This window comes from Neovison vison, chromosome 5 (genome assembly GCF_020171115.1).
Source record: "Neovison vison isolate M4711 chromosome 5, ASM_NN_V1, whole genome shotgun sequence".
Lineage (NCBI taxonomy): Eukaryota > Metazoa > Chordata > Mammalia > Carnivora > Mustelidae > Neogale > Neogale vison.
In genome coordinates, this window is record NC_058095.1 from 11,105,947 (window position 1) to 11,128,766 (window position 22,820).

At 39.4% G+C, this 22,820-nt stretch overlaps 1 protein-coding gene and 1 long non-coding RNA gene across 5 annotated transcripts in view; one reads left to right on the plus strand and one right to left on the minus strand.

Moving 5' to 3' along the window:
• Positions 1 to 11,494: 11,494 nt before the first annotated feature.
• LOC122906047 lies at positions 11,495 to 16,988 on the minus strand. Its single transcript, XR_006384513.1, has 5 exons — positions 16,851 to 16,988; positions 16,219 to 16,281; positions 14,143 to 14,237; positions 13,582 to 13,750; positions 11,495 to 12,841 (listed from the first exon to the last, which is right to left on the minus strand). It is a non-coding gene; the product is annotated as an uncharacterized LOC122906047 (long non-coding RNA).
• Positions 16,989 to 17,036: 48 nt separating this feature from the next.
• The window catches only part of LOC122906046 (ABC-type organic anion transporter ABCA8-like), a 68,012-nt gene continuing 62,228 nt past the window's right edge, over positions 17,037 to 22,820 (plus strand). Inside the window, exons 1-3 of one of the 4 annotated variants that reach the window (XM_044247559.1) lie at positions 17,037 to 17,213; positions 20,922 to 21,023; positions 22,120 to 22,324. In XM_044247559.1, the coding sequence (XP_044103494.1) occupies positions 20,928 to 21,023; positions 22,120 to 22,324 (301 nt within the window). In that variant the 5' untranslated portion in view covers positions 17,037 to 17,213; positions 20,922 to 20,927. Of the gene's footprint in view, positions 17,214 to 20,921; positions 21,024 to 21,122; positions 21,374 to 22,119; positions 22,325 to 22,820 lie in introns of those variants that run through there. The other 3 variants (XM_044247556.1, XM_044247557.1, XM_044247558.1) reach the window with 3 other exon arrangements.

Here is a 22,820-nt window from a genome sequence, read left to right on the forward strand (position 1 = left end):
TACTCAGCACTGCAGTGGATATAAGAAAATAAGTTCTCATAGTTCAGGTGGGAAAAGAGAGAACATTGGGGATGTGGACACACACACACACACACACACATTCATACCCAGCAAATCTACAATTTCTCTTCTAGGTCCTTCCCCTAGACATTTTCTCACATACATTAAGGGTCTGCGTTATTCTAAACATAATCCTTACATTGATTGTCAAGAGGCTCAGAAGCCTCCCAACTCAAAATTCTGGTAAGTTTTCTTTTTTAACACTACAGTATTTTCAAACAAAGTGAGGATTATGTTTTCATCACAAGGAAAAGAGAATCTGAGAATTTCCCCAAATCAATGTAGTATCAACAAAATAACTCCAGAGAATCAACAAAATACCCCTTAAATTGTGTTAGATAGAATCAACAAAATACCCTTAAATTGTGTTAGATAAATCAGTTTCTGAAGATTGGTACTTATCAGTGTATTAACATGACTAAACATTATGGAGAATCTGTTAGATTGCATTTGTATTAATATGTATTTATGGGAACAAGAGAGATGAATTATTTTTGAGATAGAGAGAGCATGTGAATGGGGGGGAGGGGGAGAGGGAGAAGGACAGAGAGAATCTCAAGCAGATCCCACACAGAGTGTGGAGCCCGACGTGGGGCTCAATCTCATGACCCAAACCATGACCTGAACCAAAATCAAGAGTCAGATTCTTAACCAGTTGCGCCAGTCACATACTGAGACTTCTGATAATCATTCTATTATCATTTATATATATATTTTTTTCCATGTGAGCTTTTAGGGTTGTTAGGACATAACAGAAGCAGTAGAAGCAAATCCATTAGGATATTAATGGGAGACACACAACCAAGTGCAGGACAGGTAGGTAGATGAGATGAATAATATGCAATCTAAAATACCAGGATAAAGTCAATTTGAAGATTTGAAGATCTAACTGGCTTTATGAGGCAACTGATGATTTGGACATCATCTCATCTAGAAAGAAGAGAGACATTCTTCTCCCCTCTGTTGATAGCCATCTGTGGTCACTGTGATGCTTCTTTCTTTTCTCCCACCTGAGTATCCCAAACTTCTGACCCATGTGGTCATTCACAGTGTGCTCCAGATCAGTACGGTGGCTGCTATTGGTCTGGGACATGTGGTGGCACATTTCCAATCCACTAAGCTCCCATCAGGATCCTAACTGTGCCTCCCAGACTATTTTATTGAACCAGAAGGATTTTCAACTCTTTTAGGGGTGAGTTGTAATGACTTTTAGAAAAAACAAAACAAAACAAAAAACCCAAGAGGCTATCTGTTGCTTAGACAACCAGAACTGTTTTTCCTCTAACTTCCTGAAGTTTGCCCTTTCCACATATTTCTTCTTCCCACAGCTTACTGTTGTTTTGTTGACTCTAATAAGGCACTGGCTCATGTTCAGGGAAGGAAAACTTCTCAGGACCTCTCCTCCCTTAAATAGAGGTCTCATAAGGTAGACAACATGCAAACATAACACATTCTCTTTTCCACCTGAGCCTAAGCAAACACATTTGTGCATTAGCTCTAAGAAGGGCTCTGTCCAACTCTCCACTTCAGATTTGCCTGTATATTCTGTTTGTACCCTAACATGATGTTGTAAACCATCCAGACTGAAAATAGATGAACTCCTAATACATGACCGTCCTTCTGCAGTTAAATAGAAATTCAACCAGGGGAGTACAGCCTCTTGCCACCCTGCCTAGAGCAGATGGGTCACTGTGAGTGATTTTATATCATCCGTGGCCTATCAGTGTACAAAGCGTGCATAGACTTTCCACTCACTTGGAGCTACAGGAAGCAGGATGACATCCCTCTCTCTATTCCTTGCTGGTGTCACCTGATGGTATGAGTAAGACTGAGCATTCCCTTCCACTTGGGCGTATCTGGTGCAAGAAAAAGTGTTCTTTGATATTCGTGTGTAAAATTCACTTCAATGGATGGATGGTCAAGAGGAAGGGAGCTCCATAAGCTTGCTCACAAAGCAGCCTGACCCTTTGCCATCTCCCCATGTTTAGGTAGTCTTGATTCTCCCCCATTGCTACCTATATCATCTTATTGGTGGTCATTGGTTGGACAGGGAAAACAGTTTTCCCCAAACTCCTTTATGATGATATGTCCCTCCCTTACAGACTGAATCAGCAGCCATAATTCAGCAGTTCCAGTGGTCTCGGGCTGTTTCTTAGCTACTTTCATTCTTGGTGAAAGATCCCAAAGCAGCCAAGGAATCCTTTTCTTGGCTGACCTTGGCTTGAATTTCTTTGACAATGTACTTTTCACTCATCTTTGGTCATAGATATACCAACCCCAAAACCCCAGATAAGCTTTTCCTGGTGTTCATGACTACGATAATTTTGCAACTTCACCCAAGGGATGGCCACGAAACCCAGGTGGTTCTAGAACACCTTCTCCTTCAACAACCTATTCCCATTTGTCTCTCTCCCAAACAAAGCTACAGCCATTATTAAAATTTTGGCGCCAAGGATATTGTTAAAAATCTTGTACACATTGACAATTCCATAAATGTAGAGGCAGATAATTGAAAGAATGCACAAGACTCTTTGGATGTATTTCTGTAAGGTACAAGAGGGGAAACAGAGGGCAGGGAAAATATCTGGGGCCTGAGAGAATTCCAGAAGTAAATCTTCACCATCCTTTTTCAGTCACACAGTTACTCTTTGTATTTCAATTATCAGTCACCAAAATACGTGTAAGGAATATTGGCTTCAGGAAAGCCCAGGTGAAAGTCTATAGGAACATGTTTATCCCCTATAAATGGATATATCCCCTATAAATGGATAAAGTGATTTATCCAAACCAAGCTGTGTAATTGGTTAGATTAGATGTAAACTATCATCTCAACATCTCCATACGATGAAGACAGGATAGTCCCAGGTGCTGGCAAGGGCAATTCACATTTTAAGCAAATTACTAGCTGGCCCTTCTAGTCTTCTCTTGTCCAAGAGGTCCAAGAGTCAATAGCCAACTTCCAACGTCCCTGGAGATAACATGAGTCCATCCAGTCTAGCAGTAAGGTAAGTCTTGACATATGTATTCCTTTTATTTTTTGAAACGTTTCTGTAAGAGCATACCAGTTCTTCCTTAAATATTTAGAAACATTTTCCATCTAGACCTGGATATTTCCCTCCTTCCCTCCCAGAAAAGGTTTGTGGTGATGAATTCAATGACTTAAATTGATATGGAATTATATATTATTTACCCCAAAGATACAGATTTTTTTTATTGCTTTTTGTGTTACTTTTTGTAGGTTGCATTTTTAAGAATTTCTCATTTAATCTGAATTTTCAAATTTATTAAGATACAGTAGTTTATAATACCCTCATTACTTTTGGATAGTAGTGGGATTTATAAAGAAGATTTCTTTTTCATTACTGATACAAGTAATTTGTTCTCTATTTTCTTACTCAGCCCTCCTAGTAGATTAACAATTTTTTATCACTATTTTTCAAGAATCAAATTCTGGCTGTGTTGGTCTTTCTCTTTGGGGCAACTAGATTTCTCTTTTGGGTTAAATTTGCTATTCTTTTTCTAGTTTCTTAAGACGGAATCTTTGGTCATTGATGTTCAACCTCTTTTCTAATAATCGCCTTTAGAGCTATCAATTGACTTCTAATCATTACTTTAGATATAATCTGAGGTTAATACATTGTATTTTCTTATCATTAAGAAATCACATTTTCTAATTTTTCATTTTGATATATTTTTAAAAATATCGTTGTGTCATCTTTCCTGGGTCCCATTTCTTACTTAGAATTGCGTTACATAATTTCCATACATCTGTGAAAAAACGCATGTATGTATGTATGTATGTATATATATCTGTACATATTATTATTCAATTTTTGAAAATATTTTGTTTTTTAAAGATTTTTTACTTATTTGTTTGAGAGAGAGAGAGCACGCGTGAGCGAGAGCATAAGCAGGAAGGAGTGGAGAGGGAGAGAGAGAAGCAGATGCCTCCTGAGTGGGAAGCTGGTGGTGGGCCTGGATTTCAGGCCCTGGGATCATGACCTGAGCCAAAGGCAGTCGCTTCACTGACTGAGCCACCCGGGAGCCCCTAGAGAATATTTCATTTTAATCTATATTTCCTTTGGGGCCCCCAAATAATTAAGTTAGCCAGCGGTTTACATATTTTTAAATGTTCATTTATTAAAAAGTTTTGGTTAATTAGTTAGATCTATGGTTTTCTGTTCACCACTTATTAATCTTCACTTTTTTTCCCCCTGTCTTTTTGCTTTGGCTTTCTTTCTAGTTTATTTTGTTGTGGTTTTACTAGCTTTCTTTGTTGGAAATTGAATCTTTCTTTTATTTTCTTCTTTCCAATGGGAGTATATGTTGGAGGAGGTTACGAGGAGGACAGGACTGCCCCAAGCCCCTAGGGCAGGCCCCAGCAATCCCAGGCTGCTTGCTCCTCCCCTGTCCCTGGAATGTGTGACCCACCTGCCTCGCCCACGCCAGAGCCATTTTGAAGGCCTCAGACCTCAGAGAGCAACGTGCTGTTGAGACCCTATGGAGGGTATACACGACTGACCTTGTTAAGGCCTTTGTGTAAACAATTAAGATTCTGGCTGCCCGTGTGGAGATCTCCTTTTCTGGCCGCGTGCAAGACAAGTTTCCTAAGTAAGTCTGTCCCCTTGCTTTTATACTGGCCACCTGCTATGGAGTGGCCTGCCTATGTCTTCTGTGTCTCCTGGCCCTCTGCCTTACTGGCCTTGCTGGCAGGTGCAGGATGGGGTGGGGGATTGGAGGGGGCAAGTTTCAGATTTCATCAGATACCTCCTGAGGGTGTGGGCCAACGCTATTTAAGGCTGCGAAAGTTTCGTCAATCACTTACCTAAATATATGCCACGGATTCTAACCTATAGCGTCTTACATCTTACAAACATTACCTGTTATAAAATCAGGAACTTCCCATTTTGTGTCTCTTTCCACTCAAGAGATGTTTAGTAGAAAGTTGTGCAGTTTTCAGATAGACCGCCTTTGAGGTTCTACTACTAACTCTTAACCTTACTACATCGTTTTCTCAAAATATTGTTTATAATATTTCTATTTTCTGTGGAACTTAGTGATTGATTTTGTGACCTGATATACAGTCAGTATTTCTGACAGGGTCCGTGCACAGGAGAGGAAGGCAGGTTCCCTGTGGTCAAGGTGTCAAGTTATTTATATTGATGTATGAATCAGTGATACATTTAGGCTTCAGAAAAGTGGCAAGAGGGGGCGTCTGAGTGGCCCAGATGGTTCAGGGTCTGCCTTCGGCTCAGGTCATGATCCTGGGGTCCTGGGATTGAGCCCCACATCAGGAAGCCTGCTTTTCCCTCTGCCTTTCTCCTCTGGCTTGTGCTTTCTCTTTCTCACACTCTCTCTCTCTCAAATAAATGAATAAAATCTTTAAAAAAAGAAGTTGCAAGAATATTTGCACACATGCAGAATACACAGGCACACACAGAGACCCAGCTATACACATAGTACCTCATTGTTGTGAAGTTTAAAATAGCTAGCTAGAATGATACTTAGATATAAATGTAGTTTTGTGTGTATCTGTATCTCTATGTAGTACCTTTGTTGAGTATGTTGTTCAGATCTTCTGGATTCTCACTGTGTTTTGTCCGGTTCCTCTGTCTCATGCTAAAGCTGGTGTGTTAAAGTAGTCCACTGTTTGGTTTGGTTTTGTTTTTAAAGATTTCATTTATTTATTTGTTGGAGAAAGAGAGAGAGAGAAAGAGCACAAGCAGGGGGAGCAGCAGGCAGAGGGAGAAGCGGGCTCCCCACTGAGCCAGGAACCCAATGTGGGACTTGATCCCAGAACCTTGGGATCATTACCAGAGCTGAAAGCAGATGCTTAACTGACAGAGCCACCCAGGCATCCCTAAAGTAGTCCCTTGTTGTGATGCTGCTCTTTGTGTCTCCCTAGCATCTCTTTGTAGTTTTTTAATACAATTTTATACAATCTATACAATACATAACTTTTATACTATATATATACATATATATGCAGTATATATATATGCAGTATGTATGTATATATATTGTATAAAAATTATATATTGTATAAATTGTATATATATACATAGAGATGTATATATATAATATATAATAATTTTTGTATATATATACATAGAGATGTATACATATAATATATAATAATTTTTATACAATTTATACAATATATAATTTTTATATAATTATATAATTTTTATATACTTATATATTGTATAAATTGTGTATATATACATAGAGATGTATATATATACAATATATAATAATTTTTATACAATTTATACAATATATAATTTTTTATACAATTGTAATTGTTTTATACAATTGGTTGCTGGGCTTTTGGTGAATAAATATCATAGTTATTATAAATTGAAGGTCATGTTTAATTTTTTTTCTTTGAGTTATATTTAGCTTAATATCAGTATTGCTACATAGGATTTCTTACCAATTACCCAATGTATTTTTTGCCAATCTTCTTTCATTCCTGCAGCTGACAATTTATGGGTTTGTTTTATGATTAGGTTAGCTAGCAGTTATCAATATTATCAGTTCCTTCCAAAGACCCTGCTTCTAGTTTCATTGAATTTCTCTATTATTTTCCTTCACTATTTATTATAGCCTCCAGGTTAATTCTAGATTTTTCTTTTTTCTTATACCAGCACATATAACCAAAATTGTCCTCGAAGTGCTGTGTTAGCTGCTTCTCAGGAATTTTGATATGTGGCATTTTATTACTTCAAAATATTTTGTTTCTGCTTTTAATATATTCTTTGAAATATTTTAAGTATGTTGTTTAATTTCCAACTGTTTGGGAAGTCTCCAGATATATTACTACGATTAATTTAAAATTAATTCCCTTTTGGTCAAGCACACTTTTAAAATATTTTCAGTTTTTTAAATCTATTGAGATTTGTTTTGTGAGTAATATAGGTCTATCATGCTGAATATTCCATGTGCATTTTTAAAAAAAAATTTTAAGGTTTTATTTATTTATTTGAGAGAGAGAGTGAGTATGGGTGGGGCAGGGGCTGGGGGTTAGGACTGGAAGAGGGAGAGGGAGAAGCTGACTCTCCACTAAGCAGGGAGCTAGATGTGGGGCTCGATCCTAGGACCAGGAGATCATGATCTGCGCTGAAGGCAGATGCTTAACCTACTGAGCCACCCTGGCACTCCACATTTTTTTTTTAATCTATTTTATTTTCTTTGTTTTTTTTGCCTAGAATGTTTAGTAGAGGCTAATTAGTTCAAGTAGCTTGATTGTGTTGTTCAAATTTCCTGTATACTTACTGACTTTTTAAGCTAATTTATCAGCTACTCAGATATAGATATTGAAATCTCCACCAATAACTGGGGACTTTTAATTGGCCTTTTCAGTTCTGTTTTTTCTTTTTTTTTTTTTTTTTTTCTTTTTTATGCTCATTTTCATTAAACAAGTAAGCCTGGTAGAAGTTCTATTTTTTCATTCCTGAGTTTTCAAGCTCTGCTCTTAGGACTCTGTACATTTAGGTTTTTCATGTATTTTAATGAATTAACCCCCTATTATTCGGAAATAGTCTTCCATGGCTGCAATAATTATTGTCCTGAAGTCCAATATGTATCATATTAATGGAACCACTCCAGTTTTCCTGTAATAAGTCCACAGGGTAGCTTTCCCATTTTAGTTTTTTAGTTTCAGTTTTTTTGTTTTTTAAGTTTTAGTCCCCATTTAGTTTTCAGTTCTCATCTTTGAGTCTTTCAATTTAAAGTGGGCTTTCATTTTTTGTTGATAGCATATATTTATGCCCCTTTTTTCTCGTTTATTTATTTGACAGACAGAGAGGTAGGCAGAGAGAGGAGGAAGCAGGATCCCCACTGAACAGAGAGCCTGATGCAGGGCTTGATCCCAGGACCCTGGGATCATGACCTGAGCTGAAGGCAGAGGCTTTAACCCACTGAGCCACCCAGGCACCCCTTATGCCATACTTTTAATGTTAAGTCTGGAAATCTCTCTTCTAATTGGAGTGTTTTAATCATTTGTATTTAGTGTCGTTGAAATCTGTTGGATTAAAGCTATCATGATATTTTTTATTTCCCATCTGTTTACTCTTTCTTTTTGTCACTATTCCTTTTTTTAAAAAAACTGATTTGGAGACACCTGGGTGGCACAGTGGGTTGGGCCTCTGCCTTCAGCTCGGGTCATGATCTCAGGGTCCTGGGATCGAGTCCCACATCGGGCTCTCTGTTCAGAAAGGACCCTGCTTCCTCCTCTCTGCCTCTCTGCCTACTTATGATCTCTCTCTGTCAAATAAATAAATAAATAATCTTTAAAAAATATTCATTTATTTTTTAAAAAACTGATTTGATACTTTTAGTATTCTATGTATACTATTGTCCTATTAGCTTCCTTTCTTTCTTATTTACTTCCAGTGGCTTCTCTGGAGCTGACATTATGTATCTTTTTTTCTTTTTTCTTTTTCCTTTTTTTTTGTTTTTTGTTTTTTGTTTTTTGTTTTTTGCCATGTGCCCAGTTCTATCTGCTATTTTTTGTTTTTCTGAGAAGTATTTATTCTGTCTTCCTTTTTGGTGGATATTCTTACTTCATTAGAAATCTAAGCAGATTAATTTTTTTGCTCCACTCCAACAATGTGCCTCCATTGGCTATTGACTTGCATGGTTTCTACTGAGAAATGAACCTGGCTTTTTGTAGAGTTGAAGTAGAAACAGTGAATTGACCCAACCTGCTATCTCTTGTCTAAAATCAGAAGCGTCAGCAAACTTCTGCTGGAAGTTCATGGGTCTGTGAATATTTGCAAAAGGGCACAGGGCTCAGAACTGTGTGGTTCAATCATCTGTAAATCATTTATGCATGAGAAAAGAAAGAATCAAAGACAGTAAATTGTGGCATATACTGGTTAATGAGAGCTCTGAAATTTTAACTGGAGCAAAGAATGTGGAAGTGATAGAGGAGTCATCTGGCCAGCAGAAGGTACTCCACAGAACAGATGTAGAGGGTTCCCCTTTCAATATCACAGCCAGAAAAATAACTAAAATGTTACCATGTGATTGTGGTGAGATAGCACACCTTATTTTGGTAGCCTGACTAAATACTACTCCTCACCTGAGGGTTAATAGTGCATTTTAGCCCGTAGAGTATAATCATAAAGTACAGACCTGAAATTGTCCATGGAGATCATACTGTCTTTTGTGTGCTTTACAAATAAGGAAACTTCTCAAAAAAAAAGAAAGAAAGAGAAAAGGAAAAAAGAAAAGAAAAGAAAAAAAAGAAAAGAAAAAAAAAGGAGGAAACTTCTCTGTATGTGAGAGCAGAGGGAACTTTATTGCCAGCATGGGCTTTTGTGTGCAATTGAAGCATCCTTGCGGTTTGCACATGTGGTTTCCAGTTATCTATTATTGGGTCTCAGCTACAGTGAGCTAATGGTGTTTAGCAGTAGCCATCAAATATCTTCACTCTTGTATTTACTTGTTGAGACCATGGTCTCAAATGCCTTAGAGGTTTGTATGTGCTAGTGCATCCCTTTCCACCAGTCCATTTCCTCATTCTCCAACCGTGAAATTTTGAACTCTTGGTCCACCACCTCCCCAAGCCTGGGTCTCCATTCTCCTACCACCAGACTACCTAAATAAGGGGGGTTTCCATTTCCAGCGAGGAAGTGAGCCATCCAGTGTCAAAATCTCATCTCCTTGCCCACTTTCTGAGACCATTTCAGATTTTAAATGTTTGATTCTCTAGTGGACGACACTAAATTGGCATTTTGAGTGCAAGATAATCAATTAGGGATTCATGTCTTTTTTTTTTAAAGATTTTATTTATTTATTTGGCAGAGAGAGAGATCACAAGTAGGCAGAGAGGCAGACAGAGAGAGAGGGAAGCAGTCTCCCTGCTGAGCAAAGAGCCCGATCCCAGGACCCTGAGATCATGACCTGAGCTGAAGGCAGAGGCTTTAACCCACTGAGCCAGCCAGACACCCCACGATTCGTGTCTTTTAAAAGAAAGAGAAAGGGAGAAAAAGGGACATGGAATTGTGATATCAGAGCAAGAAAACCTCGGGCAACCTGGCTGAGGGCTCCAGATGAATCCTGCCTGCAAAGTTGTCCAAATCAGGTTGGAACAGCTGGGTTTTGTATCCCAGCTTCATTCAGTCACTGGATATAAGTGGCCCCGGGAAGAATGTGACCTGCCAGATGGACTCCTACAGGGAAGGTGGATCCAGAAGGAACAGACAGCTGGCAGCAGTCTACCAATCCTGCACCCCAGAGCTAGGCAGCGATTTCTTCCTTGAATGGAGGATTTGATGAAAGAGCTTCACATCTACCACAGTAATATGAAAGCAACATTATAACTCAATTAAGGTACAGCTCATTAATACGAGAATATCATGAAGGTGCCATAGAGGAGCATTGTCAGTGAGGTTTCTTGCCCCACAGAAACATGGAATCGAATCTTATGAAAGGGAATATAATGCTTTCTGATTTTCAAACGTGGTCTATTAATCTAAATAACAGATTAGGAATACTGAACATTTCTGAACAGAATTTCATGCTGAATTATTAAATATTTTCAGTCTTCTAATCAGAAAATCATTCATGTTGCCCCCGTGCTTAGGAATATGGCTTGATCTGGCAAAGATGGAGGGTAGAGAGAATAGACCTAGATTTCCATATACTTGGAACTTTTAGGAAACTGTAGGTATCATCAGGACATTGAGCTGTTAGTTGGATTAGTGATGTCCAGGTTGCCAGTATGCACCTTAGAAAGTAAGGTAAGGGATGTCAAAAAGGAAGTTGGTTTAGTGCTACCTGCTTCCTTCCAAGGACCCTGAGATGCTAAACTGACTGGATTTACCTTTTGCCCCCTAAATCCTTCTAGTGATCCAGAACGTTTTCTTTACCATGAATTCACTCTAGACTTTGTGACCATAGCAAGCGGAGTCATTCATATTTACCATGTAAAGACTAGAAAGAAGTTTTCCACAGATTTGCACTTGTTATAGGTGGTAGCCTGGCAACCCAGAGGCCAGCCTCCCCCTAGTCTCCCAGGGGTTCTTCCCCAGTGGTCTATCCATTTCCTGGGGAGAACAGGCTACATTTAACCCATCGATAGAAGATTGAAATGAGACTCCGAAGAGCAGATAATTTCAAACATTAAAATAATCCATGTATGTGATCCATTGAATTTGACCATCATATGGAAAATGTAAAAACCTCAACATGAAATTCGAGAACATGCAACCAAGACACCATGGTATTCTGTTTATAGTCATGTGTATTGTTGTGGGGATGGTTTCATCTCTTGCTCTGTTTGTTTTGCCATTTTGCATGTATGTTGATACAAGATAAGATAAAACCTAATTAACTGCATTCCCAGTTATGTGTATTCATCAAAAGGAGACTTTTGTGGAGCGTAGAGACACACACATCAAGCACAAAATATAGGATACATCCCTTTGTAATCGATATTCTTTTATTGGTTTATACCATGGATTAAGAAACAGGCCACTCATCTAGATGCCAATCACACATTCTCCTTTGGTTGGTTGCACTTTACAACTGAGCAACCTTGAGCATTCCCTCCAGATCAGTCTTGTAGTTTTTTTGTTTTTCTTTCTATGCTAGCTCATGGGCTTTGCTAGTCAGAATTTCCTGGTTCTACTATTTTCCTTGTTATTGCTCAGTGATATCTTTTTTTGCTTATCACCTTGTCCAAGGCAGTCATGTAGTTTTATGTGGTTCTGGAAGACTTCTAACTGCTTTTCAGAGCAACTGTGGTCACAGGAACACATCTTCTATCCATTCTTTGATTAAGCTAAGCATCTCGACTGTCTCAGAGACATGGTTATTGGTCACTGTCCTCCAATTGGCACTGTGGCCAGGATGGACCCACCACTGTTGGTGGTGTATTTTCAATCTGCTGGGCTCTTCTTTGGGTTCTCACTTCCCTTCCCTTTGGTCAACAGCAAGGGCATTCAACCCAATTACGGGCCAGCTGCAGAGGTTTCTGGAAAGAAACACGGAAGGATATCTGCTCTAAAAAACCATAGATATCCAGCTCTATAATCTTCTGATGCTTCCTTTTTCAAACGTTCCTTCCACCCACCATTTCCTGCTACTGTGCTGAATGTTAAAACACTGGCTCACATGCAGGAAGGAACCTTTAAGTCCAGATGCCTTATCTAAGCATTTTTGTTTTCTCAAACAGAAGCAAATGTATTATGTATTTTAATTTTGTGACAGACTTGGTCCATGAAATTTTGTTACTTTATCTTGTTCCTTAACACTGATACTTTGTTGCTTTTTCAGATCATCTGGATACAAAGATGTATGTACTTTTTTTTTTTTAATTGAAATTGAATTGACACATAATGTTACATTACTTTAGGGTGAAAAATGTATGCACTCTTCACAATAGTTCCATCGTTTTGGAGTTAGAAATTCCATCTGGAGGAGGACAGCAGTCCCAGAGCTCTGCAGGGAGTAGGATTTGGCTGATTTTGATGAGAAAATGGATTCCTTGATGAAGTGGAAGCTCCCGCAGAAAGACCCGTAAAGCCCAAATACCTTACAGTTCTTGTTACGCCTCTGTGGTTTTGTAGGAGGATATTTTTGTAGCTTCAATATGATGCCCTAATGCTGAATGATTATACCAATTATTTGGTATCAACTGTTGTGGAACTCATGTTACGGTTTTAAAAAAAATTTTTTTTCAAAGATTTTATGTATTTATTTGACATGCTCATGCTCAAAGAAGGGCAAGGGCTGGGATAAAGTCATTGATGACACTGAGAAGATCGCCCTGTCATAACAAAGATAGGCAGGTAGATGGATAGAGATAGATGGGCGGGTGGGGGCAGAAAGAGAGGGAGGGTAGTTAGATAATAGATAGTTATCTTTGATAATAGATCAAACTGACAAATGCACAGGGTTCAACTTTTAAAACATGCAGGTCTCATTTAGGTCACTGTTGGATCTTAACTTGATGGTTATCCTATGTGCTAAATATAAAAACTAAATACTAATTCCAGTTATCTCCTGGAACACCTTTAGGTTTATGATAAAAGTAAAGACAAAACAAAACAAAAACCCCCCAAAAAACCATACATGGTGAATGGTTTGAATATAGCCCTCAACAATCTATTTGCTAATGTAGATTAAACATCTAATTTGGAATTTTGAATCCCATGTCATCTGAAATGACACTGGCTTCTTTCTAGCTACGTGGTTGAGAATAAAGCCCTAAAGCCGGTAATCTTACTGAGTCTAGTGTCCTTAGTCTTATTTACTCACTTGAGAAACCTCAGGTGGAAGTTTTGTAAACCTCAAAACCCTTTATGCAAATTTTCTATGGAAGCAGAATGCACATTCATCAGTGTATGACCTTGAGACACAAAGTGATTTCCATTAATTCCTAAAATCTTCACTGGTAGAGAGGTCACAGACTAGTGAGTCTCTGATCTGTTCTCTAAGGACAAGAAGTCCACAGAACAAAACATTCTCATTTTAACAGAACTTTCCCACTGTTGACCTCTCCTTTACCTTAGGGCCTGTAGATCACAGGACAGAAGTGGCAAGTGTTTGCGGAGTCCATTCCTACTGCAGGCCTCACTCAAAGATGTCAGCCTTCCCTGTGGAAGTGTTCCACGGTATTGCTAGATGATGAATGTGGTGCCTCTGGAGTCCACAAAACCATATCGGTACTGGTCTTCTGTTGGTAGAGGATGAAAGATGTGGCAATTCGTCTTTTACTTTGGAGGAGATACGCTGAGCACCCCTGACCACTGGACCCAGAACGCCTTCAATGATGTCCTGGGGACCTCATCCTCAGAGGATTTGTCTCCTACTCTCGGGAGCATTTTTGTCTTCCCCATATCACCAGTGGTGCCTAGTCATCTCTCCTCATCCTGATAGATCAGCATGATGTTATTGGTGTATCAATATGATGTTCTGGGAGACACTCTAGATCTCTTAGACTCTAACAGAGGCAATTAACATAACCCTGAGGCAAAACTGCCAAGGACTATTACTGTGTAGCTTACTGGAATATGAACTCTTTTCTAATCAGAAATAGAAACGAATCACTAGCGGAATATCACAGACCTGTTCCAGGCACAGATACCATGTCTGACAAAGCAGCTGTCGCTGCCTGTTGAAGCTTCCAGTGATCTGGTTGCTCTTCAGGATCCATCTGGTTTCTGGAAGGATAAGACTGGTAAATCAATGAAGATGTGGTAGATACACTTCCTTGTGTTCTGTATGTCATTAATTATCTCTAATTTTCCCCTCCTTAAGATGCAGTATTGTTCTTGATTTAGTTTCTTGGCTCGGGGTGGGTTGAGGGAATTGAACTGAAGTGCCCACTTTCCCTTCCCCATTATGTGAGACTTCTTACCCAACAAGCTCAGGACCCAACATGCTTCTAAGTAGACTGTGTAACATTAAGTGTGTATCTTGTAATCCTTAGAGCAATCGCTAAAATTATTACACAAATATATATGGTCTAATATCACAGTGGGTTAATTGGAATGCTTAAAACTTTCAGATAAGACAAAAGAAGGCAGGAAATGAGAAACAGAAGAATGAAAAGCAGAGAAAACACATAACAACATGGCAGACCTGAATCCTGAAATATCAGTTTAGGTTAAATGTAACTGGTCTACACACACCAGTGAAAAAGACATGTGTAATCAGATTGGATTTAAACAAACAGGGGTGCCTGGGTGGCTCAGATGGTTAGGCGTCTGCCTTCGGCTCAGGTCATGATCCCAGGGTCCAGGGATTGAGCCCTGCATCGGGCTCCCTGCTCATCAGGGACTCTGCTTCTCACTGTCTTCCCACTGTCCGCCCTGCTTGTGCTCTCTCACTCTGCCAAAAAAAAGAAAAAAAAAGGCGGGGCACCTGGGTGGCTCAGTGGGTTAAAGCCTTTGCCTTCTCCAATGAAGACATACAAATGGCTATCAGACACGTGAAAAAATGTTCATCATCACTAGCCATCAGGGAGATTCAAATTAAAACCACATTAAGATACCACCTTACACCAGTTAGAATGGCCAAAATTAATAAGACAGGAAACAACATGTGTTGGAGAGGATGTGGAGAAAAGGGTTACACTGTTGGTGGGAATGCAAGTTGGTGCAGCCTCTTTGGAGAACAGTGTGGAGATTCCTCAAGAAATTAAAAAAAGAACTTCCCTATGACCCTGCAATTGCACTCCTGGTATTTACCCCAAGGTTACAAACGTCGTGAAAAGAAGGGCCATCTGTACCCCAATGTTTATAGCAACAATGGTCACGGTCGCCAAACTGTGGAAAGAACCAAGATGCCCTTCAACGGACGAATGGATAAGGAAGATGTGGTCCATATACACTATGGAGTATTATGCCTCCATCAGAAAGGATGAATACCCAACTTTTGTAGCAACATGAACGGGACTGGAAGAGATTATGCTGGGTGAAATAAGTCAAGCAGAGAGAGTCAATTATCATACGGTTTCACTTATTTGTGGAGCATAACAAATAGCATGGAGGATATGGGGAGTTAGAGAGGAGAAGGGAGTTGGGGGAAATTGGAAGGGGAGGTGAACCATGAGATACTATGGACTCTGAAAAACAATCTGGGGTTTGAAGTGGTGGGGGGGTGGGAGGTTGGGGTACCAGATGATGGGTATTATAGAGGGCACGGCTTGCATGGAGCACTGGGTGTGGTGAAAAAATAATGAATAATGAATACTGTTATGCTAAAAAAAAAAAAAAAAAAGCCTCTGCCTTCGGCTCAGGTCATGATCCTGGGGTCCTGGGATCGATCCCCACGTCAGGCTCTCTGCTCAGCACGGAGCCTGCTTCCCCCTCCTCTCTCTCTGCCTGCCTCTCTGCCTACTGGTGATCTCTGTCTGTCAAATAAATAAATAAAATCTAAAAAAAATTTTTTTAAAAGAAAAAAAAAAGTAAACAAAGAAATGTACAAAAATAACCTCACTGTAGGCTGTGTAAAAGAAGCTCACTTCATAGAGAATGATATGGATAATTGAAAATAAGAAGATGGGAAGCAATCAAAAGGAAATGGGAATGGTTATATTAAAATCAGACAAAGTAAACTTCAGAGCATAGAAAGTCGCCAGGAATAGAGATGGGCATCATTACATAATGACAAAAAGGCCAATTCACCAAGAAGACATACCGGTTCCGACTACGTATGTACCTAACACCGCAACATCAGAGTGGATTGGACAAGTAGTGAGATCTGGAAGGGAAACAGAAAAAGCCATAATTTTTGTTGAAACCTTCAACACTCCTCTCTCAGTAACACTCCTCTAAACAGAAAACCAGCAAAAATATAGAAAAACCGAACACCATCAACCAACTAGATGTAACGGGTATCTATGTAACACTCCACACACTCAACAGCTGAACGCACATCTCCTCACGAGCGTGCGGAATATTCACCAAGACAGAGCATATCCTGGGTCCATAAAACAAGCCCTAACAAATCTGACCCACAAAATAAATTTTTTGACCATCCTACAATTAAACTAGAAATCAACAACCAAAAGATAACAAGAGCATCTCCAGAGGCTTGGAAATTAACCCACGTTTCAGTAATTCATGGGTCAAAGACGAAGTCATGCAGGAGATGAGGCATATTCTGAGCTGAGTAAAAATGAAAAACAGAAATGAAAACCCTGATTATCCAAGTGGCGATGTCCTTCAGGCTGGGGAGAGCTCTGTGTAGGGAGGAGCTTTTCTCGGATCCAACGGTTTACTTTCTCTTTCAAGGCGCTGCTTCAAATGCTGATGTTAGCCAACAGTTACCTGGGACAGAATAGACAAAAGCTTAGGAATCCTGGTTCTCCCTGGTAAGATTGATCCTTATAATATGATATGCCAGGCCACCAAGTGTAAATGTCACTGGGCTCTGCAGGAACTGGCCGAATGCAAATGACATCAGCAGTTCAAGAGGGATCACGTGAATGCAGTGTTTGGCAGGGCTCCCAGAGCACAGGCTGTTATTTCTGAAGCCAGCCCTTGCAGGAAATTTTCACAAAAGGCAAACAGTTCAAGCAGAGTCTAGAGATGTGGTAGAAACCAGGGGGAAAATGTGAATTGTTTTCTTCTGAATAAGGAGATCAGTGGATAAACTGTGCTTCTCCAGTCTTGGCTTCAAAGGTCTCAAAAGTAAGTTCACTGTTATTTTTTCCCTGTTCTGATTTGCGTTTGGGCGTTTTTCTTCTTTGCTTTTTTTTTTTTTTTTTTTTTTTTCCTCTTGCAAAATTAGAAATAGGCCTTTAGGAACTGAATGCTGACCCTCTATGGGAAAATCATTTTGAAAACTAATGGACTGTTTTGATGTTTTTGAATACTGAGTGTTTAATATGATGTAAGTGAAAGCACAGAGTTAGAATATAGTGTTTTATGAAACAGTATGCAACTGCTAAATGATCTTTAACCAGAAACTGAGTGTGGAAATAGGCCAAAATTTGCTGAATTGGGGAAGAACTGAGTATCTTGGGAATTGATTTGTAAACCTGAGTTGTTTTCAAAGTGATAGTTATTTACTTTTATTGCACAATAATGTGAGGGTATTTTGGATAAACTGTTCTATGACTCAGAGACTGTTTACCAGAAGCATTTACAGAAATATTTGTCTTGTCTCTGGCTCTCATTCTTAGGCTCTGAGAATTTGGGAAACATTAGATGCTATCCGGGATTTTTTACTCTATGCACAGAGTGTCCTGAATCAGAATTGAAAAATGCCATGTTTCCTTATCACAATACTATTTCAAATGCACTTTATTTCTGTAAACAGAGAGTTCAAGCATTTTGCTCTGAATCTAACAACCGTCTAGGAGGAGAAAACTCAGAGCCCTCACAACTTGGAACTGTCTACTACATGATAGCAAGATCAGGTTGTTGTTAGTCTTTTGATAAACTACAGAACATCTATGAGATGGGGGGAAATAATTACTAATTTCCGACGGAAAATCAAAGGGACTGGAGCCAGACTGAAGTTTCTGTGCTATATTGGGCTGGAGCAGATTCTACAGAGAGATCACCTCTTTGGTCTTTGGCCAGCTGATTCTCCTGCCAGTTCTGCACAGTCCCCTTAAAAATGTCCCACGGAAGTCGCTGCACTAGGAACAGCCTATAGGGATCGTCAATCCCATATCCCTGGATACCTAACCTAATGCCTTTTTGGGGGGGGGGGTTGCCCTCTGGGAACTATCTTCCTTTCACCAACTGCCGTTGCCTGGACTTTCTAACCTCTTCACAGAACCTGCTTCCCCCTACACGTGCCTCTCAGCCTCCTCAGCAGACATGTCTGATCTTTCCCAGCGGAAGTGCTCTCTGAGGTTGTCTTGGCTCATGTGGCTCCCATCAGAACTGGCTTCTGGACATCTTCCTTGAGCATTATCTCTAGATAGTAGCAGAGCCCTCAGGGTCCTCCTGAGGCATGAATGGGATGACAGCTTCAGGCGAGGGCACGTCTCTTCCTCATCACGATGGGGAAAGTTCATGGCAACCATGTGGTTTCCTATCCCAGGCCAACATTACAGATATGGGGGAGGAGGAGAACACTTGCCTCAAATTCAGGACTTAAGAGCCAGCTCTGTGCTCCGAAGTCCTGACTCATCCACCCAAGTCACATCTCTGGTGTGCTCATGCGAGGCCAATGACAGATGAGGACACTACAAGAAGAAAGATATTTTTCCAGGAAAGCCCCTAAATTAAGAGTAATCATCAAAGGGGGGCGCCTGGGTGGCTCAGTGGGTTAAGCTGCTGCCTTCGGCTCAGGTTGTGATCTCAGGGTCCTGGGATCGAGTCCCACATCGGGCTCTCTGCTCAGCAGGGAACCTGCTTCCTCCTCTCTCTCTCTCTCTGCCTGCCTCTCTGCCTACTTGTGATCTCTCTCTGTCAAATAAATAAAAATAAAATATTTTAAAAAAGAGAAATCATCAAAGGAGTAGCTTTTATAAATATCTGTCCTATCTTTGGGACAGGAAGAAAACATGGAGGGAAACTTGATAAATTTCAAAAGAAGGTAGTATGAATAAAACTAGAAGCAGAATAAAACCATGAGAGACTGTGGACTCTAAAAATCAATCTGAGGCTTTTGAAGGGGCGGGGGTGGAAGGTTGGGTGAGCCTGGTGGTGGGTATTATGGAGGGCACAGATTGCATGGAGCATTGGGTGTGGTGCATAAACAATGAATTCTGGTACACTGAAAAGAAATTAAAAATATAAAAAATTACTTTTTTAAAAAAAGTAGGCTTCAAGTGAGAATAAAACATAGTGAAAGATCATCCAAAATGAAAATTTATACATGACTAAATTCACTTCTTAAAAATATAGCATCTATCAGCTTGGATTTCTAAAAATAAATTGTGAAACTCTCTGTTTTTTTTTTCTTTTTTTATATACAGAAGAACTCCATATTTTATTTTTTAAAATTTTATTTTATTTTTTCAGTGTTCCAAGATTCATTGTTTATGGACCACACTTTCTTAATCACATGCACATTAAAAAAATCTATTTTTTATTTTTTAAAAAAGATTTTATGTATTTATTTGAGAGAGAGAGCAAGAGAACATGAAGAGGGGGTAGTTGGTAGGGGCAGAGGGAGAAGGAGAAACAGACTTCCCTGAGTCTGAGCAGGCACCCTGATGTGGGGCTAGATCCCAGGACTCTGGGTTCATTCATGACCTGAGCCAAAGGCAGAGGCTTAATTGACTGAGCCACCCAGGCATCTTTCATTCTTTTTTAAAATGTTTAGTAGAATTCACCAGAGAAGCCATCTGGTCCTGGGCTTTTCTTTGTTGAGAGGTGTTTGATCACTGATTCAATGTTCTTTCAGCTTTTCTTTGTTGCTGATTTCTAGTTTCCTATCCTCATGATCAGAAAAGATAACTTAGTATAATCTCAGTTTGCTAAGACTTGTGTTGTGGCCTGCCGTACAATCTATCCTTGTAGCTGTTGGGAAGTCTTGGATAAGTGAGAGCTGCTCCTCCCATCCCTGAGTGACAGCCTCTCTCTGCTTTGTCATTGCTGGCTTCTTCCCAAGCAAATCTCAGCAGCAACTCACCTTTGCTTAGGGACAGGGAGGTTCCGCACCCAGCCATGGTGGTAGATGGCAATTGTTTTTTACTTCATGCAAGGTCATGTTGTGTCAGCTAAGGTGTGTTTGGGTAGGTGGTATTGCAACCCACTGACAGTCTAGCCATGGGCACAAGGAAGGCACTGGCTTTGCAACAGGGATTCTAAAGGCAACAAAACTCTGGGGGGAAAACTCTAGAGCTGTCACATTCCTGATCTTGGTTGGAGGTTGGGGTACCAGGTGGTGGGTATTATAGAGGGCACGGCTTGCATGGAGCACTGGGTGTGGTGAAAAAATAAATTGGGAAAAAAAAAAAGCTATTGAAAACACACAGGGAAACTTTCACCATCCCAGCATTTTGCATTGGAGAAAATCATTTAGTCAGAGCGGGTTTGGGGGGGGATGTCTTTAGGAATAGGAAAAATGAACCACTCTGAGACCAAAGGGGAGAACCTCTTCTTCCTGCAATGTCTATTCGGTCCTCCCTACTGACAAAGCTTTCCATCATGCCAGCTGGCAAAGAAAACTGTTTAAAAAACCCAGATACATTTTCAGAGAGCAGTCTGCAAAGAATGAATTTTGAGGCAATACATTGATCACTGACCAAAAAAATAAGAGAATAAAGAGTTTGGACGTGGGAAGAAAAGAAAACCAGGGGAGTCATAACAAGCTAACTTTGGAGCTCACAGATTGCAATGATCAGGTTGGCCCTTTCCTGTTTGCAGGGTATATCTTCTCATGAAGATGTCACATTAATGTTATCTTCTCCTTTTTTCTTTCTTATTAAACAGAGAAAAATGATGAAGAGAGAGATAAGTGTGTGTCAACAGACTTGGGCATTATTATACAAGAATCTTCTGAAAAAATGGAGACTGAAAACAGAGTCCTTTATGGTATGATTCAGTATCACTGTTGCTTCTTATTTACAATGTAGAAATATATATTCCCTGGGAAGTAACTATACTTTGTTTATCTCTCCTTCCAAAAACCAGACCGAAGCAGAAAACTTTCTTATGAGAGAAGGAGTTGTTCCTCAAACCTCAACCTGTCCGCAGACATATCGGTTGACATAGACTCCAAGTCGAGGTCTAAAGGCACTGATTCTACCCAGCAATAGAAAATCCAATAAATGTTTTAAAAGTCAGTGATCACATGTTTGCTAATGTTTCTACTCATGGACAGTCAGGTTTAGATACTAAGATCCTGAAGGCATGGTTAATCAAGACACTGAAGTAGGGAAGTGGTATGTTCTCTTTTGAATCACTTTCTCTTTTTTAAAAAATAAATCAGTCTCTTCAAAAGAGCAGAAAACTTGGAGATGTCATTAGTGCCAAGAAGAAAATGTGCATTGCCTCCTATCATTTTTACCATATAACAAAAATCCTGGTTGAGCTTTGATCTCTTCCAAAAATCAGATAGATATAAATTAGTAGCATTTCTAACTAAATCACAACTTTGATATATATCTAATTGTGAATTTCTTCTATCATCATCCATTTAGAAATAAAGTGATGTCTTATTGGAAGTTTGCAGATGACCAATAATAACTAAAAAGACAGTATTTCTCCAGTTGCCTGAATTGTGCTGAGTTTCTAATACCAGGATCTTGGCATGTAGCCAGTATATTACTACTAAGTTAGCAGTGCCTTGGAACGGTCTCATGTAACACTAAGCTCTCAGTAGAACCAGAAACTGGATGAGTAGGTCATACCAACTGGTAATACTTTGTAATAGCTTCCCACTGTTGCCTCTCATCCTTTCATGGTCCGTGCATGCTTTAGACTGGTGCTGTGATCAATACAATCCTTTTAAGAGCTCATTGGAATTACTCAGACTGCTGAATTTTGCACTGTGCATATTTTCAGGGGTTCATAATGTGGCATATATTGAAAGCAGGAAAAATGTACAAGATAAACTGTATGACCAAATGATTGTGGATAACTAATACAAAATCACAATTTTCTTTATTCTTTCTCTTGGATTGTATAGGAATGGTTGACCCCATTGCTCCTCCTACTTTGCTTGTCTGTATATCCTACTAGTCATGAATTTAGTGATTTTTCTTCACTGCCTGCCATGGACCTGGGACGGGTAGACTCATTTAAAGATTCTACATTTTCTCTTATATACACACCTGTCACCAATACAACCCAACAGATAATGAATAAAGTAGCTTTAGCTTCCTTCATGAAAGGTGAGTTTTCTAGCAACCAAGAGGAATTTCTGATGTCAATTTTTGGTTCATCTGACTACAGATGCATGCATTTAATTTGTATTTCAGTTGATAAACTGTGGTAATTGCCAAAATTTATAGATTACATGAAATTGGGTACAGTCTCTCAACAAAAAAATCTTGATCTTGCGTATGGTTTGGGGAAGCATGGAATATAGAGTTTGGCAGATTTTGAAAAGCAGGAGTGTCTAATGGTTGACCTTTGGCTGTGGAAGCATTATTACTAGAGAAAGATTGTCACTCTAGCATTTGCTTATTATTAGAGACAAAAACAGGGAGTCTTTTCTTGAATTTGATTATGGAAATTTTATCTCCAGGTTTTTACTACCAAAAAAATGTCTTACTAATTTGAAGATTCTATTGATGAGCATTCTGTGTTTCAAATTTCTACCCTTCATCTTTAAGATACTTATCAATGAAAAATAAGAAGAGCATTATGACTGTCAAGGTCGCTTTC